This window comes from Cryptomeria japonica, chromosome 11 (assembly GCF_030272615.1).
Source record: "Cryptomeria japonica chromosome 11, Sugi_1.0, whole genome shotgun sequence".
Lineage (NCBI taxonomy): Eukaryota > Viridiplantae > Streptophyta > Pinopsida > Cupressales > Cupressaceae > Cryptomeria > Cryptomeria japonica.
The window spans coordinates 22,268,466-22,288,472 of NC_081415.1; the positions used below are offsets into that span (position 1 = coordinate 22,268,466).

The following is a 20,007-nucleotide window of genomic DNA, read 5'->3' on the forward strand; positions in this document are numbered from 1 at the left end:
CGGACCATGTTCCCTTCATTTAATTTTAGTCACTTAGGCATTTAATATTTACATTGAAAATTTAATATTTGTATCAAGGGTAATTGTCATACATAATCACACCTTGTCTATATAACCAATGTGATTGTATATTTGTAATATATCTCATTTTCATATCTCAACATTCAAGCAAGCTCATCATTGCAACACTCTCTTGTGGAAGGAATATTTGTTGGTCGATCTTGAAGTCTGTAGCTTTAATAATAATGTTTTTACCTAGAAGGAATGAGATAGAGGTGGTGCAAAACAAGGCTCCCTTGGTTGGTTCATTAGAAATGCAAAATGTGATGAATGCAAAAATGCTAATTTTAGTTGTCCCAAACTATCAAACATGAGACACGTTATTATGTTATCATCATGAGAATAAATTGGTGCCCAAATTTTAAAAGTTGATATGAAATTATTATACTTCGTGGAATTTTAAAAAAATGATTTGATGTACAAAAAATAAACTGTATTATTTATTGATGTCCTTATTTCAATAGAAACATAAATCGATTGATTTTGATACATACATAAAGACAAATGTGTTATAGAAAAATACAAGTCCAAATATTCATTATTACAAATTAAAAGATTAATAGAAAATAGATTATTTTACAAAAAATACCAAAAAAATTTGTAAACTAGATATTGGAGTTAATGATCTATGTTTAAGAAATCATGAAAATGTTTTATTTGTAGTTCAAGTTATGCATTAAGGTAAAATATTGTGATAAAAAATATTATAAATTTATAATAAATACTTTCTTAAAAACTAACGAAATGTGATAGTTCCTATTTTAATATCATTGTTAGAAAGAATATAAATTTATTCTGCATAGAAAAATGACACAAATTTAGATTGTTCTTAAATTATTGACAATTTATTCATTAGAATTTGATAAAATGTGATGAACATGTAAAATGCTAATTTTAGTGGTCCCAAACTACCAAACATGGGACATACTATTATGCTATCACTCATGACAACAAATTGGTAGCTAAAATTTGAAAGTTGATTTGAGATTATTGTAATTTTGTGGAATATAAAACTATGCATCAAACTACATCAATCTCACATTTGTGTCTCTAATCTATAAATATGTAATTTTGATCCAAATGGCATGGCCTTGAACTTCTTGTGCATCTCTAAAGTTGTGGTCTTTAGAACTTTGATACGCAACAAAATTTTACCCATACTTCCACCTACAAAGGGATAACTTGGTAGTGTTGAAGAACAACATTGGATTTTATTATGCCAAAAAAGAAAATCCAATCTCTTTCCCTCCCTGTTCCTTAGTCAAATCTTGATGATTTATTTAATGATTTTAAAAAAAATTAGAGGAAATATGCCAAACAACAAAGAGAATTGAAAATGTGAGGGTTATGATATCAATTGGAACATGGAAATCTAACAAAGTCTAATGAGTGACGAAGTCCATTAGTGTAATAACTAGGGTTTTGGCATTTGTTGATGTAAAATATTGATAGAATCAAAATGACTAAGTGAAAACAAGGCATGATGATATAGCTCTAAGCATTTTTTATTATGTTGCATGATTGCATTGAGTGATTTTAGATGATCTCCTATAATGGATGGATGTTACTAATGACCAAGGACCGATAAATTTTATACATGTAGGAACATAATTTAAACCTTTTAGTGTGGGAGTTGACACATAATGATTAGTTTGAGTTGAGTTGGCATGAGATGATTATTAATTTTGATAGCTGAAAATGTGTATCAAAACCACTTATAACCTTGAGTTGAGGCAAAGTTGCACCTTTTGTCTCAAATTGAACAAAAACAAAATTCTAAGATATTAAATGTTTTAAATTTATATAAACATTAACAATTCATAGAAACTCAAAAAAGTCATTATTATTTATTATATAATTAAAATGATAAAATAATTATAGTTATAAAAACAATAAGTCTTTTAAAATATACATACAAGTTTTAGATCAAAATGCTATTAGCCATAAGCACCCCCATTCTACAATTCCTTGTTTCACAATAAATATCCACCATCTAGAATTAATCATTTGATTTAATAATGTCATCTAACATGATGATACAATTTTATTATTTGTTAAATTCTAATATATATTTTGAATAATGTAATAAAATTTTAATTATAAAATTATATTAATTTATTCTCTTTACTAAATTTTTATTCATAAGAAAAAAAAATTCTCTTTCTTGTGATTATTCCTTGCCCTCTCATAAATTACCTAAGACATATCTTGCTATCCGCTTAACCATTGCACCTCCTTTTGATACAAGTGCTAATTTAAATATATATAAAAAAGGAAAGCACAAACACACACACAAAAAAAAAAACCAACAAAAATGGTTATATTTTATCCCATATGTTTTGGATGCATTATTAGAAATGTGATTGATAATGTTTTATTTTTTTAACTAAAATTTATAACAAAAGCTTATACAACAGAAAAAGCGAAAGCATAAAGAGAGCAGATTGTTTCCGTGGAATATCACTGGACAGAACACAAAGTAATCTATAATCATTTTACTATATGCTTTAATAGTCTGTAATTAAAGAATCTATTATTTCTTTATTTTGGGTAGGCTAAGGTTTTGAGTTGCTTTATTCCTTTGCTGTGTTAAATTAATTTAGATCAGCATGTATTTGTTGTGCCCAAGAAGCTTTAAATTTGCTGCAATCATATTATTCTTGTTGCTCAGTTCTTCTCTTATATTCTTTTCAGGATGTGCAAGCAAAGAATAGCAAGCAGAATGGCTTTTGTGATGTTATAAATGACATTGTTGCAGGCGGTATTATACACACACTGCAGCCAAGGTTTTTAAGTTTTGAATTGCATTCAGCTATTCTTTGCTTTTCTATTCTATTCTATTTCCTCTCAGTTTTCCCTGCAAATTAAGAGTAGTTATTCTATTTCCTAGGAGCTGCAATTCTCAATTTCAACACCAAAAAGAGTTGAAAATGGCATCCGTGCTTGCAGAGGGTGTTGTTAAAAAAGTTTGTGAGATGGCCATCCAACAAGCGGCTAATGAGGCTAAAATACTCTGCAACTCCACAGAAGACCTTGAATGGTTGCAGAGCAGATTTATGGAAATCAATTGTGTCTTGAGTGAAGCCGATGAAGAGAGTAGTAGTCAAAAGGAGTCTGTAAAAAACTGGCTTCATAGAGTTCGGGACATTGCCTGGGAGGCAGAGGACATACTCGAAGAATTTGCTGTGGATTCTCTGTATGCCCGAAACCAATTTTGCTGTTTGAGTTGTAGTCAATTGATTCCTCGCCATAAAATGGGCAGAAGAATTCAAGAGGTGAAAGCCCGGTTGAGCTCCGTTGTTGCAGATGGAAACCAACTGAATATAGTTCGTGCTGCTGTGCCTCACGTAGATGAAGCAGAATCATCAAGTAGATCCCAGGGACAACAGTTTAAGAGATGGAGTCGCCTGCCCAGTGATTCAAAACCAGTGGACATACAGTCCAAGATTGAAAGCATGGTGAGTTTGATGGAATGTTTGACAGATGAACAGAGTTGGCGGCTGTTTTGTGCTCACGCATTTCCTAAGTCTGAGGAAAATAGAGCGCCGGAGAACTTGGAGGAGGTTGCTCGTAAGATCGTGAAGAAATGTGGGGAGTTGCCACTTGCAATCAAAATCACAGCAGCATCTCTGGCGAGCACTACATTGCTAAGTGACTGGCAGTCCAAATTGAATAAGCTGGAAAAGGTAGGCAATTCTAACGACCGTGTCATGGATATTCTCAAGTTGAGTTACGACTCACTCCCTGCACATTTAAAGGCTTGTTTTGCTTATCTTTCCTTCTTTCCCGAAGATAAGGTGATAGAGTGTGAGTATCTCATATATCTATGGAAGGGAGAAGGATTCATTCCGGCAAGAGAGAACCCTTGGGATTGTTTAGACCAGCTTGCCAATCTTTGTCTACTTGATGTATGGGAACATTGGGAAGATGAGGAGCTGACAAAATATTGTAAAATTCATGATCTATTGCTTGACTTGGCAAAACTCATATCCAGTGAAAATAAATGTGCATTCGGTCTTGAGGATGCCTTCTCAAAATTGCACTCTGTGAATACAGGTGGTGTCTGGTGGTGTCGCCTATTTTTGGCGAAGAAAGATATTGATGAGCATGCCATCTCAGAGAGACGCCCTGTTTTTCCCACACTTGTCCGCACACTGTCGCTCTCCTGTAATGCCCAAATTGGAAGAAGGATTCCGGCAATGTTCTTTTTCTGTAATGCCCAAATTGGAGGAAAGATTCCGGCAATGTTGTTTAGCGGTATGAGAGTTCTGCGGGTTCTGGATTTGAGCCATACAAATATCTTCACATTGCCTGCATCTGTTACAGAGATGAAACTTCTCAAAGTCTTGAATTTAAGAGACACAAAGATTAGGAAGGTGCCCAAGTGTGTGAGAAGCCTTAAGAGTCTCTCTTATCTTGATGTCTCTGGTTGCAGTCAATTCCGGCATAGGCAGGCACCGAAATGGATAAGTGAACTGAGGTGTCTTCAGCATTTGGAAGGTCCGTTTACGAGACTGCCAAAGGGAATGTCAAAGCTGGAGTCTTTGCGAACACTGCGAACATGGACTTTGCACCTGTCCAAAATTACATGTATGAAATGTGGTGTGTTAAGGTTAGAGGATGTTGGCAAGATGAGGGAGATTGAGGAAATAGAGTTTTATGTTGAGGATGTAACACAGTTGAAGAAGATGGAAGAAGGGATCCTTGCGCCCTTGGGAAAGATGCGTCGGCTGAAAGTATACAATAAAATCCGTGGAATGCGAGGTAAATCAGGATTGGATCCTCCACAGTTTCCGGAGAGAATGAATGCAATGAGAGATCTGGAACATCTGGAGCTAGACCATTTTGCAGTGCCACCTTGGATATGTTGTTTGGCAAATCTCAGGTACCTCTACTTATACTATTGTGATTGCAGTAATTACCCGGAATTGCAAACAATGCAGAATCTAGTGGTTTTGAGGTTGTGGGGGGACAATAGGTGCAGAGAATTGCCAAGGGCGTTTGGAAAGTCGGGAGGGTTTCCACAGCTACGTTTTTTGGAGATAAGCGAATTCCCTGAATTGGAGGAGTTTCCAGAAATGGAGGATGGAGCAATGGCATGCCTGGAGGAGTTGGAATTATGTAGTTGTGGGAAGCTGAATAAAGTGGGAGAGGGATTGGAGGGGTTGAAAAGTCTCAAGAAGATCTGTTTAACTGAGTCTGGGAATATGCTGGAGGAAGGTGGGACATATTGGAAAAAAATCAAAGACAAAAATCCTCAAATAACTATTGATGTTGAGGATGTGTTTGCATGAGTGGGTTACTTTACAGTAGATAGAAGTAGAGATGAAGATAGAATTAGAAAAGAACTAGTAAAGAAGTAATGATCATGTTTGAAATGGGCTACTTTTGAGATAAATTGCTTGAAAACTTATTAAGCAAAGATTTGTTCTTCTTTTGTCAAGTTTTCATTTGGACTGATTTAATGACAATGAACAAACATGTAGCATGTGTAGGATGTTGATGCTCTTGTATGAATGCTCCTTGATAATCCTAGATTATTCCTTTATTGTTTCAAAATGAATAATGAATGTCCTAAAATACAACAACAAAATATAGAATCCACATAAAATATAAACAAATTAGTTCGCAACACTTAGTTGGAAAAGGTTGGACAGGCTTCATTCGAATTTTGACTTTCACAAGTTTATGGTGTATATTCACATGAGTTAGCATAACATATGTCAACTTTGTCGCACATGTGAAATTAAACTAAAGTGACAAATAAGATATTGAAATATTATAATAAATTTTTAAAATTAATTAATAATAATAATATTAAAAAACAATAGATCAAATAGGTTTTACATAAAAAATATCACTTATAAATTTATTCTCGAATGAAAGACACTTTAATCAAAGTAATCGAAAACAAAAAAATACAAAATACCATTTTCACCATTATAATTTTATCTAAACTATTTTGTTTACAACTTATTTAATATAAAAATTAGTTAATATCTAAATTACGATCAATTATGCTACAACATAAGCCAACCTTATATACCTACCTAATGGACTAAGATCCTTTTATAATTTATTGTGTTGGTATAAATTATGTTTCATAATAACCCCTTACTTAAGTTGACTAAGAATAACCCATTTCATAGTAGTTTGGATATGAGACACTTAGGGAAGTGTGCACGTAGGGATGATGTATGCAGGAGAATGTCCACCTTTTGTGGTTTTTATCTTGTTACATTCCACCTTTGCTAGGTGATCCACCTCTTGTGGAATATTTTATTATTTCTCCTACTTACTTCTACCTTCCCCTTCCTATCCTTATTTCTCATTGAGCCACATGTCATGGTTGTGTGGTCACATATCCATCTAGCGTTGGCTTTATAAGCAGGCTCATTTACATTGTATCTAACAATCAATTCAACGATTCAATCAACTCAGTCAGTTGGGTATTTCACATCATTGATAGGAATACAATTTATTCTTGTCACATATTTTGTTCTCTCTTATTTGTGCTATCAATTGGACTCTAGATCTTGGCAAATTCTCATAGATCAATTAATAGGTCTTTATATTATATTCTCAGTCTGTAAATATATCATGAAACATAACAACTCAACTCCTAACATATATGACTATAATGCATACCTACTTAGAGCTTCTCAGCTACCCGTTACATACCAAATGAGATTGATCATTTACACTTATCAAAAAACAAAACTTCTATTAAATCTTTTCTCCTAATTTTCCTCCTTGTCTACCTTTCCTTTCTCATCAATCACCTCGATCTAAGTTGGAACAATGTTTGTGTTCTTTGTATCATTCCTACAAGAAGAGGACTCTCTATGTAGTAAGCAACATGCCTTGTTTTCTTTTGTCAAACCCACTAGTCGACCACACTCACACCACATAGGAGATTCTACCATTGTAGGCATAAAAAATTCATTGTGTGGCCCCCATTTGGCAAGATCCTCTCTCATGCTCTATGCTTCATGAGACCTAAGAAAGCCTTAACACCATTATACCCATCTGGGTTGAAGCCCTACAAACCTCCTTGTTGCAATTAAAGGAGGAAAGACCTCTAAGGACCTGAGAAAACTCGATCACATGATGCCAATCACCACCAAAGAAAACAAACCCTTCGCAAACTCAATCATGTGATTTCTTATGTCACTCTTTTGACAAAGCAAAGGAAATAAGGTAGTCCTCATGTCCCACTTTTAGAGGGTCAAAGGAAGTGTCTTGAAGCTTATGTCGCACATTTAGACCCTCAAGGGAAATGCCCATTCAATGATTGGAAATGCAATCACCTAGCTTGCTAATCTCAATCAACGAAGGAAATCAAAATCTCTAAGTCAAAGATTTAGGCATAGTAATGAAAATGTAGTCTGATATGCCTAACATGACCATTGGGAGCTTGATTGGAGGTTGAATCACTCACCATATTGATCCTAATCCGCAAGGACAATGAAAATCCTTAAGTTGCTAATTGGAGGGGGCAAAGGAAGTGTTGGTTCCCAAACCAACACTCCCTGAGTCCTAGAGGAATTGCCACTAACTCGTCGACAGACTCGGGAAAGGATTTGGCCAACTTGACAAGACTCGGTCACAAGACCGAGATCTCCTACTCTTTTGGCTCTGCGAGACCAAGGCGAGTGAACCTATGCAATGTCTTATAAATTTCAGCTTCAAAATACTCTTGACATTACATGTTACAACAGATCATCTCAATGAAAGATACTAAGGTAGATGGATAAACTCCTGGTTATGGCTTTAGGGTAAAAGTACAAAACTGTGTCACACTTTTATAAAGGAAATGGTCAAATGTTGATTCAACTTTTTAAATTAAATCAATAGAAAGTGAAATATATGCTTTAAATTTTGAAATGATGTAAACTAATAAAATTTATATTCTTATGTCTATTTTATGTTTATAATTTTAATAAAAAAATTTAAAAATATTTGAATGTAGTTTTTTATAAAGTAAACACTATAATTTAGTTGCTAAAAAAATTGTAGAAATTGAAGTTACACAAGCTGCCACACTTTATTTAGTAAATTTTACCTTTTTTTCTTGATTTTTTCTTTTTATATTTATAACTTGAAACTTTAGTGCATGGATATATTTTTTACTATTTTTTATAGATATATATTTTTCAATAAATTTGAAAAGTTGTGTGTGCTGAAATATAACTCTTTCCAATTCCCACCACCTTTTTTCTTAATTATTTATCCAAATTAGAAAAGAATTATATCATCTTGACATAGATTATTTTCTCTACTCCATCATATTTTTTTCAATTTTTTTTAATAAATTTTAGTATTTTTCCTTAACAAGATAATCAACCTTATATTTTAGTGTTGATTGTAAGGAAGCAAAGGTGTGCGGAAACGCTTCCTACGCTAATCTTGAGAGGACGATTTTGCAAATTTCAACTTAACTATCACAGAGATCACAAGAAGCAAATAGAGTAGAAATAAAACAAGAAACACATAACACAGTGATTATCGTGGGGAAAACCCATAAGGGTGAAAAACCCCACACTCTAAAACCTGCATAGTATATTAACAAATCAACAAGAGATTACAATACACTTGCAATGCAAGTTCTTACAAGAGCATCACCTCAACTCAAGCTCAGAGAGACTTCACTAGCATCCTTCTAGCACCTAGTCTTGCAAACCAAACTCCATCATACAAACTCCTCTCCAAGCTCTCATTATATAGGAATTTTACAACCTGGAAACCATTTGTGGTTTTACAATACCATGGGCAAAACCTCCATGACATGTGTTGTCCACCCTTGACATTTGTTTTTCTAAGATAAGAAAACCAGGTTAAAAGTAGTTACTCACATCCAAACTCTTATCCCCTATTTTTGACCCTCATAACCAACATGAAATGTGTCATATAATCTCTAAAAATGGCCCTCTTATATTATAGTATGGACAAGGCATCTTTTAACAACTCTTATACCTTTTTCCAAGACACCGACATATGGGAAATCTCCCAACTACATTTGGAACAATTTACTAAAAATTGCAAGGTTGAGACACATGTATCTCAACACTGATGACCTAATTTCAATAAAAATAAATATAAAATATAAAAACTAATTAAAATATTAAAAGATATATATTTTGGAAAATTCACTTATAGATCTATAAAAGGGTATTTTTACATTTCAAAAACAAAAATTATTTATAAGAGTAGGAGTTGTTGAAACATTGAGTTTTACTTTTTTTTGTAATTAGACAAAAAGTAGTATAAATTATACATTTAGTAGACACTTCAAATTGGAAAAGTTGTGGCCCATATATAACTTAGCTATAATGAATCTATATAGACCATATGTTTGAAAAAAATTAATTTTTAGTTAGAATTAATTAAATTCACCTGTGCTGATAAGTTAGCCTGAACCTGAAACGTGACACAGTTTTGTGCTTTTACCCTTTTAACCTTAGTTTGTAATCATCTAATCATTCATCGAGGAGGCTTCTACACTAATCCTACCCCTAATGTTGAAAGGAAATGCAAAAAAAAAAGAGATTTTGATTGAGAAATGATTATGAAAATGAGAATAAAACATCAACCAGTGCCTTCACTCATTGGGCATCAGAGTCTACTCTCAGAAGATAGCTTTATACCCAAATAGTTTGCCTTGTAACCAAAGAGATCTAGGCATCAATGCATTGAACCAACACCCATCAGCTTAGTTTTCCTACAATCATGCTTAATGACCCTACATACATAAAAGACATTACTCCTCATCTTATTAAATCTATTTAATCTCTTCCTTGAAGAGAAGCAAGAATAAGACAAACACTAGGCTTGCTGGGACAAAACATACAATCCTTGATTTTCTATTTCATAAGTAACACCATTACATGTAAGAGACAATAACAAGAGACACCTTTGTCCATTCCTTGCATGTATGATTACAACTATTCAAAATACAAAGCATACATAAGCTAAAAGCAAAATCTAACTGTCATTCAACCCTACATTGTGCATAGAAGCCCAACTTCTTGGATGATAAATTTTATTCATAATCCTTTTTTGAGAAGAGAAGAGAAATATATACTCGAGAAGAAAACCTAATAAAAACCCTAAAATAATCTCTGAGAAGACTTGTCCTCCATCTTGAAATCTGCACTTTAAAATTTGCACTCTTCTTTCAAAATTTGCCAAAAAATGAGCCACTGCACCCTGCTGGAGAATTTGTCAAAATCTGAAAATTTTGCCCTTTTTGGCTCCTATCGCACCTGCTGCAGGAGTTATCTTTTCCCTCTGATTTAAAACTGAAAATTAACCTCATTTGGATGAAAATCAAAAAATGTCTTTTCTATGTAAACTTTCAACTACATACTTCCTTTGGTTTAGAAATAGTAAAGACCCCTTTAGTTGGAAATGATTTTTCAAACCACCTCTTGCATCTTAGTCCCAAAATTCACCCCTTTTACTGAGGGTAATTACCACATTTTCGTTCTTGGGATACTTCACTAATTGATCAGTATCTGGTTGAAAGATTTCCCCCCTTTTGCATAAACAATTTCCCAACTTTCTAGAATTAATGTTTGATTTCAAACCATCTTTGAATGAAGAGTGACATCCCTTAGGTGAAAGTTGCTTTATTTTTCTGAAGGAGTCACCTTGTTTTACCTGTATGTGAACCTCTCACTTTGAGCAGGAAGAATTCACCTCCTCATTTGCATATTTTCACTTTAGTGAAAGTATTCTCCTCTTAAGTGAAATACTTTCACCAGTATATTTTACTTTGAAAAGATCATTTTCATCTTTCGCCGATTTTTGCACAATTGGGGGAAATTTTACTACTGAGTGAAATCACTTCACTTTTCATTCCCTTCTTGTATATTTCCCTTTGCAAAGTGTATATTTAACTCCAGGGCAAAAACATTCGGCAAACACAACGTTTCAAATTGTAAATCGTTGCCACAAATGAATCCACTCACATGCTGACAATGCGTTTGTTAATCCAACTGGAAAGTAGATCGAACAATAGCAAACATGTGGGGTCAAACAAATTTGAATGTTGTTCACAGCCGAAGCATTATTATGGCCGAACCCTCACAGTAGCCAATATACAACATCAAACTAACACAAAACCCCTATGAGATTATCGAGCATGGGGTCCCCTCTACTGCTTGTGTCGTTCATGGCATCGTACATAATATTTATGTGAGCATGTTTTTCTCCTGCAACAAGCGACCGTAAATGCCATTTCAACAAATCCATGTTATACTCCTATATTGCCCTAAATCTTTTTGTCTTCGATGCACTTTGTTTTCTCTTCTACACTGCACTTTCCGCTTTGCTTTGACTTCACTATCTTGCAGGGTGTCTTAACTCTGTCTTATCCTCACACGGGACAAGAAACTGTCTTCTTCACCTTATCCCGCGTAGTTTTTGGCTTGACCTATTTTATGCGCGGGATAAGCATCCAATCTCTCCCGCCGAGCCTACTCTTATCCCGCGCTGTCTGTGACTTACCCCCGGGTCGGTGTGGGATAAAATTTTCACCTCTCCGCCTCGCATGATCTTATCCCGCAAGGCTGCTCTTGTGCTCCGAAAGGGGCACATGATAACACAATTGCTTTCTCTACTTAGGTCATGAGGGGTTAGTTTATTATCCAAATCTCCTACGTCAGGGCCCACTTCATCAAATTCATTTATTAATTTAATATATTTTGCCCGTATAAAATTAATATTGACAAATGCTTATGTCAATATTAAATTGATTCAAAATATATTAACTCTCTCATTAAATTTGTTCTAACAAATCACTTTGAAGTACTTTCACCAATCCCCCTTAGAAATAGATTTTGTAATATTATTTAAATCATGATGATTTAAATAATATATTTTCTCTTATTGGGATTTAGTCGGTCAAGCTAGGTCATAGCATTAGTCAGGTTCCAAAGTGGGTCTGACTAAATTTTTTTTTCGTTTCTGAACAACTGACCTTGGATAAAAGCTCTAATTCACTGATTGGATGTGCTCGAAAGTCGAGGAATTGAGTTTGGTATCTTCAAACTTGACGTTTATTGCAACTTTGATTTTTGTCCAAAACACCTGAGGAGCTCCCTGAACAGGCCTTAAAAATTGACCAAATCACCTGACCAGGACTTGCAAGCTGGCACACTGATAGATTGTAATACATAGAATCTAGGGCATCTGACGGATCATCATTACGACATTCGAGACAAAAGATATTAACTGTCAAAGTTGACTAAGGTTATTTTGATTTTGAACTTGTTGAATAAACCCAAGTAGCCTTAACACCTTGATTTGAAAAAATATCAAATCACCACCTCACGAGCTACCACTTGGCACACTGGGAGATGAATATACCCTGAATAAGTGTGCAAGAGGGTTTGGCAAGGTTAGGTCACATGTGAAAATTATTAATCCTCAAAGTTGGCTCCTCTGAAAATACTGAACTGTGCTGATGTTGAACCTTGAAAAGTTGCATTTGGAATGGGTCTCAAAAAATGATCAAATGATGAGATTGGGGGCTACAAATCTGAGGCATGGTAGAAAATTTTACAGAGAATCATGGGGTATATTCATTTTGAATTCAGGTTAATTGGGAACAAGATACAAATTTTCAAAGTGGCCCTCAAACTGTTGTTTGACAATGTTCAGTTGCAAAACTAAAATTTTTGCAACTAGAATCAACTTTGAAAACTTGTCAAATGGATTCATGGGACTTAGCCACTTGGCAGAGGGCTTCAACAAATACCAGGAAATCATATACAACTCTCTATTTGTCTTGAAAATCAACCGGTGCAAAGTTATGATGCCTCAAACAGGGATGCTACTCAGAAAAGTGGAATAACTGCGAATCAACAACCCTAACTTTAGGACTTCCAAAGGAGACTTCACTAACGCATTGTAAATGATCTAGGGAAGCTGCAAAGAGGTATATGGTACCTCTAAAAGGTGTATAACCATCCATCAGAGGGATTTCTCTTAACAATTCTTCGGTGCAAAAATATGAGCTCACCAAATGAGCTACAAAGGCCTGCTCTAGAAGGCGATTCTAAATGCAATCTACAAAATTTTGAGCTTGGGTCTTCAAAATTATGCAAAAATTTTGAAGTCCCAATAGGAAGTCGCCCAAAAGCCTTAAGTTTATGGATTTCTTCACATACTTGAAGTAGCCAATCTCCTCCTTGATATCGCTTGATCTTAGCAATATCTTTGTCAAAAAATGATAACCTCTAATCGAAAGTAATGCTATGCAAAAATAGGGCAAGGAAATGAGTAAAGTCCTTAAGTCGCACTTTCAAGGTGTCAATGATCGAGCTTGGGAGCTTATGTCACACTTTTGGGAGGTCAATGATTGTCCTCCAAACTACAAACTTAGAATATTCGACTTCTGAAAGCAACTTGCCTTAGCCAAATTTCAACATTTCATTTTCATTAGAGCGAGCAGAGATGTGAATCATTCATTTCCTAAGCCTTGAAAACTATCTGACCTCACTTCATCCCAAAGAGAGAGCCTTGACTTGATTACCTCTTAGCCACTTATCATACTACACCTCTTCCAAATGAAAGGCTAATAGCTAACATACACAACAACTAACCTAGAAAGCAGAAAAAGTGGGGGTCCCCATTTGCAATGGGGTGATGTGTGAAAACATCACAACGAACCCTTGACTCAAAAGGTTTAGCAAGATGTGGGAATCTTATTAAGGGTCTTATGGTGATGTGTGTTGATACATTTGCACCTTATACAATGATGATTGCAAGTATATGGGATTCTTACCCACCATCACAATGGGTGCAAAAATTTGGGCAAAATGATGGGATCCATAATGTTGTATGGGATGCACTGGCATTGTCTTTTCTAGTCGGGATACAAATACAGGGTAAGTGTTAGTGGATTGGGTAATTGGAAGATGCATGCAATAATGCAAATTCACTTGGACTATTACTAGTTAGTCACTATGTATGTGTGAAGTAATCATTGTGTAAAATGAACCCACAAATTTTGCATGTTGTTAAGCTTATGCCCTTGTCAATGACAACATCAGGTAGCATGGGATATTTGCTTGTTATCATAGATGGTGGAAGATTGGAAAAAAAGATGGGATCCATGGTGTAGTATGGGATGCATTGACATTCCTCTTTTTGATTAGGATGTACTTAAGTGATTATGTGTTGGTTATCCAGGTAAAGAGTAAGACGTTTATAAAAACATCGCAACCACTTCCATGTTTGATAGTTGAACTCTATGTGAACATGTCGTATTTAAGTTAGTCAGATTATATCATTTTGTGTATATGTGATTCAGGCCCAAGTCATCTTATTGTGTATATGTTATGTGTATGCGAAATTAAGTGTATATGTCATAGATGCTTGAGCTAGTCACTATGTACTTGTGACGTGGGTATGAGTTAGTCATATTGTGTATATGTGATGTATGCATAAGGTACTCATTATTTGTACTTGTGTTGTGTGTATAATCTAGTTATCATGTTTATCGATGACATATCCCTGAGCTAACCCCGATGTGTACTTGTGTGGTGCATGAGAGTTAATGCCTTATGTATGTGTAGATGGTATAACAGACAGAGGACAACCCGTGGCAAATTTGGTTTCACCATTTCCAAACTTTGTTTTGGTAGATGGTATAACATCTCACAGGTTGTTCAAGCAAAAGGTTTGGGAACTGGTTAAACTCACAAGCATTGCAGCATTGATCTTCTTGTTTGTTCTTCATTTTCTTGTAGTTAACTGCAGCAGGTGCCGGATTGTGTATTTTCATATTTTTTATCTGGTCTTCCTATAATGTTTTATCTGGTGTTTCAATCTTGCTGTTGTTCAGGAAGATTGAAGAAGAGAACCGTGGGGATATGAGAGAGCATGAACACCTGCCTTACTGTATGCAAATTCTGGTTTCATCAGAAGAGAATGATTCATCCAAATATCTAAAAATTGCTATGAAGAAATTCTGTGTATAGGGGTATAATTCCAACATGCTTTCTATGAACGGTGTCCAATTATTGAAACGCAACTATGCATGTGGAATGGTGGGTTAAAATTTATTATATTTATAAGTCACAACATTTCTTTGCATAGCAGAATTCACCTTATATAGCTCCAGGAACTGAAAGAGGGAATTGCCTTGAGCACTAAACATGAATAATTTTCTTAGCCCTTGGCAAGAATAGATATTAGAGCCCTTTGCATGCTTAGATGTAGCACCTAAAGAAGTAAGATCACTTTTTTTTAAAATGACCAAATAACGGAGTAACCTTTGTATGTATAAATAATTTAGATTTATTTTGTTAATAATTTAATGGCATATGGATTAATATATCTTCAAACATCTAAAATGTGAATTTAATCATTTAAAATAAAGAGAAAAAGGTTATATCTATTTTCTATTGTTAACATTCAAATTTTTTTGTATTGTAGAAGATTTGATCTCAGCACTATTTAGATGCCTACAATATGAACTTTGCCACTTTTGACTTTGATAAAATTATATTTTAGTTTAAAGGTCAAGCAATACTTCTTTGAGAAGACTCTTAAAAATTGTTCCACTATTTTCTTATGTTATGGCTGCAATCCAAAAGATATACATTATCAATTCAGATGTGTTAATTGAAATGTACTCTATACTGTGTTAATTGAAATGTACTCTATACTTTGAATTGGATACACTTTGTGTGCCCTTCGGATGAGTATAGGGTCTTGGAGAAACACTCAATCCCAACCCAATAGGTAAATAGGACCTCCCACCTACAGTTATTTAAATGAACACTCAATCATAACTAGATATGTAGGTAGGGCTTCTATCTGGCTGAAGGCTTACAAATTGTCTTAGATTATCTTCTCAAGATTCTCCATGTGATTAAATAATTTTTTATTTTTTATTTTTGATTGCAACCAACATACCCATTAAATAAATGATTAATTATCATTTTTTATATCAAATACAATTATTCATCCCTTTAGAGGGAACATTTTGCAAAATTATTTCACTTTAATCTTCCTTTTAATTGAATGGTCCCATAACATTTTTCCACCTAGTTGTTGCCCTCAATAGCATTTGATGCATTTACATCATTGTTAACAAGATAGTCCACCCTCTTAAACTTATAGATCACAAGATCTTTTTTGAACTTCACCTTTTGGATCTTCTTCCCAAAAAGTAAGAGAATGATTGTATTGAACACTTCAAATGAATAATCTTTTCAATAGTCATATAGATATTAGAACTCTTCACATGCTTAGATGTAGCACCTAAAGTATGCAACATACCAATATTTAAATTATATTAAAAGAGAAAATAATATCTTTATATATGATAAGAAAATTAGACTTTTTAATATATTGATTTAGATGCATATGAATTAAAGTATTTTCTAACATCTAAACATCCAAACATGAAATTAAAGTTTATATGTATCATTAATTGTCAAAATTATATTTTAGTTTAAATGTCAAACAATTTTTATTTGAGGAGGCTAGAAATGCAAGTATAAGTTTTATCTTATCTAGAAATACCTAAACAAGAATATCCATTTATAAAAGATGCCATAGTCACTATATAAAGCTTAAGTATTTAGTTCTTTTTTATCTCTAATTCAATGTTCTAGTTTTGTTTCAAAAAAACACATTCAATATAAGTCTCTAATAACCTTGGCTTACTTTGAATTTCTTTGAGGTCTCTAAGGCTTTTGTTAATAAATGCTATGATCAACTTATTGGCCTTTATGATCATAAGAAACATAAGAAAAAAATCACTAGATTGATTTGGAAGATTTGATTATGACCCGAAAAATGATCATCTTTGTACCATAGAAAATCGTGTATGATAGGTCTATGTTACTATTTAATTCCTTCTAAACTTTCATATCATAGAAAAAACTGTAATTAATATATAATGTTTAGAGATCATCACTCTCTTTGAAAAAATTAACATGTCCTCATGTCAAATCTTAAGAGAATCTATTTTGTTTTACATTTTATGAAATATTGATTTGTAAGAACCATCTCATTCAACATCATATTTTTGGAAGTTTGAAATGTGAGGTGATCTTGAAACCTACAGATTATAAGTCCATAAATATATTAAATCAATAGATTTTTTTACCCATTACCCATATTCAACAAATCAAGAAATTTCCCATAAAATTTAAGAAAAGCATATACAATAGTCATACATCATTCTTTATTTTCACTCAATTTCACAATATCTATAAATCTTACCCTATTGATTGTGTCTATCAAACATATCTCTTCTATAAGGCTTGGAAAAATACAATTGCATGATTAATCTCATAATTTTAATGTAGATCACCATATAAAGGTCAATTATAATTTTATTAATCCAACCTATTATTCAATCTCAATAAGTAGTCCTTAAACATGATAAATAGTTCTAAGATTAGAAGTTCTGTTTTTTATAACATTGGCTAGAGGTTCTCTATGCAAGAAGCTACAAAACAAGGGCTATAGATGGGCATTAGATTGAGGGAGTCATATTGAAAGAAATGCATTGCCTTTTCTAATACTGAGCCCCCACAATAGTGTCCATTCAATTGAGATAAACTCATTTGATCATGCCCAAATGGACTTCCTGCATCAAATTTGTTACGATAATTGTGTCATTTCTCATATACACATCATAGCCAACCATTGAATCCAGGGTTAAATAGTTGTCAAGGTTATCTAATTCCTCCCATGTGATCCACATTGGAGGACAATAGAGGAATACCACCATCCACACATGACTCCTTTCTGGTACATATCTAGAGTACTTGAAGGAACCTTTAGGGATCCAAACACCCACCTCAACTATTAAACCATAGCTATTCAAGAACTGCTAGCCTTAGATGCATTAGTTTCTCTAACATTTTCAAAAACATTAGAAGGAATTACTCTCAAATACTTTAACCACTTGTTTGAGGGTTCAATTACTCCCTTCTAAAAACTAATTAGAGCTTGTACTAGAATTCAATATGAAAAAGTTAGTTAAGACTAGAATTAGGGAATTCCTACATGTAAAACAAGACAAGAAGTTAATCATTCATTTATTAACCCAAAGAAGATGATTGTTGTACTCTTCTACTAGTTCTTCTCATGTGGGTGATTGGGTATTTTATGACCTCTTCTTGCATGTTATAAGACATGCCATGAAATCTAAAAATATCTATTAAAAATCTTGTAAGCCTTAAAAGAGTGCCCTTAGAATAGACAAGGAAATCATTAATAGTGATAGAAGAACTTATTAGGATAATGGAAGGTTATTCAACCAAAGCTAGAGTAGCAACTAGACAATGCACAACAACAACAATAATCCCTCTATGCCTAAAATTTTAAACAGCAATAGAAGCATCAGCATAAACAGGGTTTCAAACACCTTACCTACCAAGAATAATAATTGAAGTAATAATCACAAGTACAAAAATAATAACAATATAAATTAAAGAAACCAATAAGTTGACGTTGTAAATATATGGTTTGTCGCTATGGGACTCTCTTTTGGCTTCAGATCTTCTTCTGTTGTTTTTATGATACTTCAAATTATGTGTCAAGGCCTGTGTAGTCTTTATATTTCCCTTCTTTAAAAGGGTTATTGTCTTGTATTTTTGTGAAGGATGTAGTTCTTGAGGTGTAGTGATGACACCTCTATACATCACTCATTCTACCATTATTAAATGATCTTATTTGAATTCTCCCTTTCACAGATGAGTTTTATCCCAATTGGTTTTAACTTTTTCTCCATTTATGAGAGATCATCTATGCATGGGTACCTTACATGACCTAGTCATCAGGACCCACATTACATTTTTCATTTGGTATAATTTGCATAATATTTTCAATCCTTCAGTTACATTTAAGGGGGTTGTTAGAGTGAATAAGTTTATTTCCTAACTTGACATTAGTGGGAACCTATTCACATTTTGACTTAGGTCCTAAGTGTCATTTCTAGAAGTTAATTATAATTGGACCATGTTCACTTCATTTACTTTTAGTCGCTTAGGCATTTAATATTTACATTAAAAATATAATATTTGTATCAAGGATAATTGTCATACATCATCATACCTTATCTATATAACCAATGTGATTGTATATTTGTAATATATCTCATTTTCATATCTCAATATTCAAGCAAACTCATCATTGCAACACTCTCTTGTGGAAGGAATCTTTGTTGGTCGATCATGAAGTCTGTAGCTTCAACAATAATAATGTAGCCTAGAATGACTAAGATGGAGGTGATGCAAAACAAGGCTCTCTTGGTCTGTCCATTAGAATTGCAAAATGCAATGAATGCAAAAATGTTGATTTTAGTTGTCCCAAACTATCAAACACGAGACAAATTATTATGTTATCATCACAAGAATAAATGGGTGCCCAAATTTTGAAAGTTGATTTAAAATTATTATACTTTGTGGAATTTAAAAAAATGATTTGATGTACAAAAAATAAACTGTATTATCTATTGATGTCCTTATTTCAATAGATACATAAATCAATTGGTTTTGATACATACATAAAGACAAATCTGTTATAGAAAAATACAAGTCCAAATATTCATTATTACAAATTAAAAGATTAATAGAAAATAGATTATGCTATAAAAATTACCAAAAATATTTGTGAACTAGATATTGGAGTTAATGATCCATGTTTAAGAAATCATGAAAATGTTTTATTTGTAGTTCAATTTATGCATTATGGTAAAATATTGTGATAAAAAATATTATTAATTTATAATAAATACTTTCTTAAAAACTAACGAAATGTGATAGAACTAATTTAATATCACTGTTAGAAAGAATATAAATTTATTCTACACAGAAAAATGACACGAATCACTAGTTTACATTGTTCTTAATGTAAGGAAACTTGCAGCCAACTTTATGACAATTTTCACATAACTCAATTAAGATTTCAATT

The 20,007-nt window shown here is 33.4% G+C and overlaps 1 protein-coding gene across 1 annotated transcript; it reads left to right on the top strand.

Annotated features, from left to right (window-relative positions):
• The first annotated feature begins 2,990 nt into the window (after window positions 1-2,990).
• On the top strand, window positions 2,991-5,354 carry LOC131060337 (probable disease resistance protein At1g58390). The gene has a single exon (XM_057993512.2). It carries the CDS (start codon window positions 2,991-2,993, stop codon window positions 5,352-5,354), a length of 2,364 nt encoding a protein of 787 aa, XP_057849495.2.
• The last annotated feature ends 14,653 nt before the right edge of the window (window positions 5,355-20,007 follow it).

Excerpts from the sequence above, each read along its gene's own strand:
- LOC131060337 (XM_057993512.2), top strand. The coding sequence starts at position 2,991 with ATGGCATCCGTGCTTGCAGAGGGTGTTGTTAAAAAAGTTTGTGAGATG.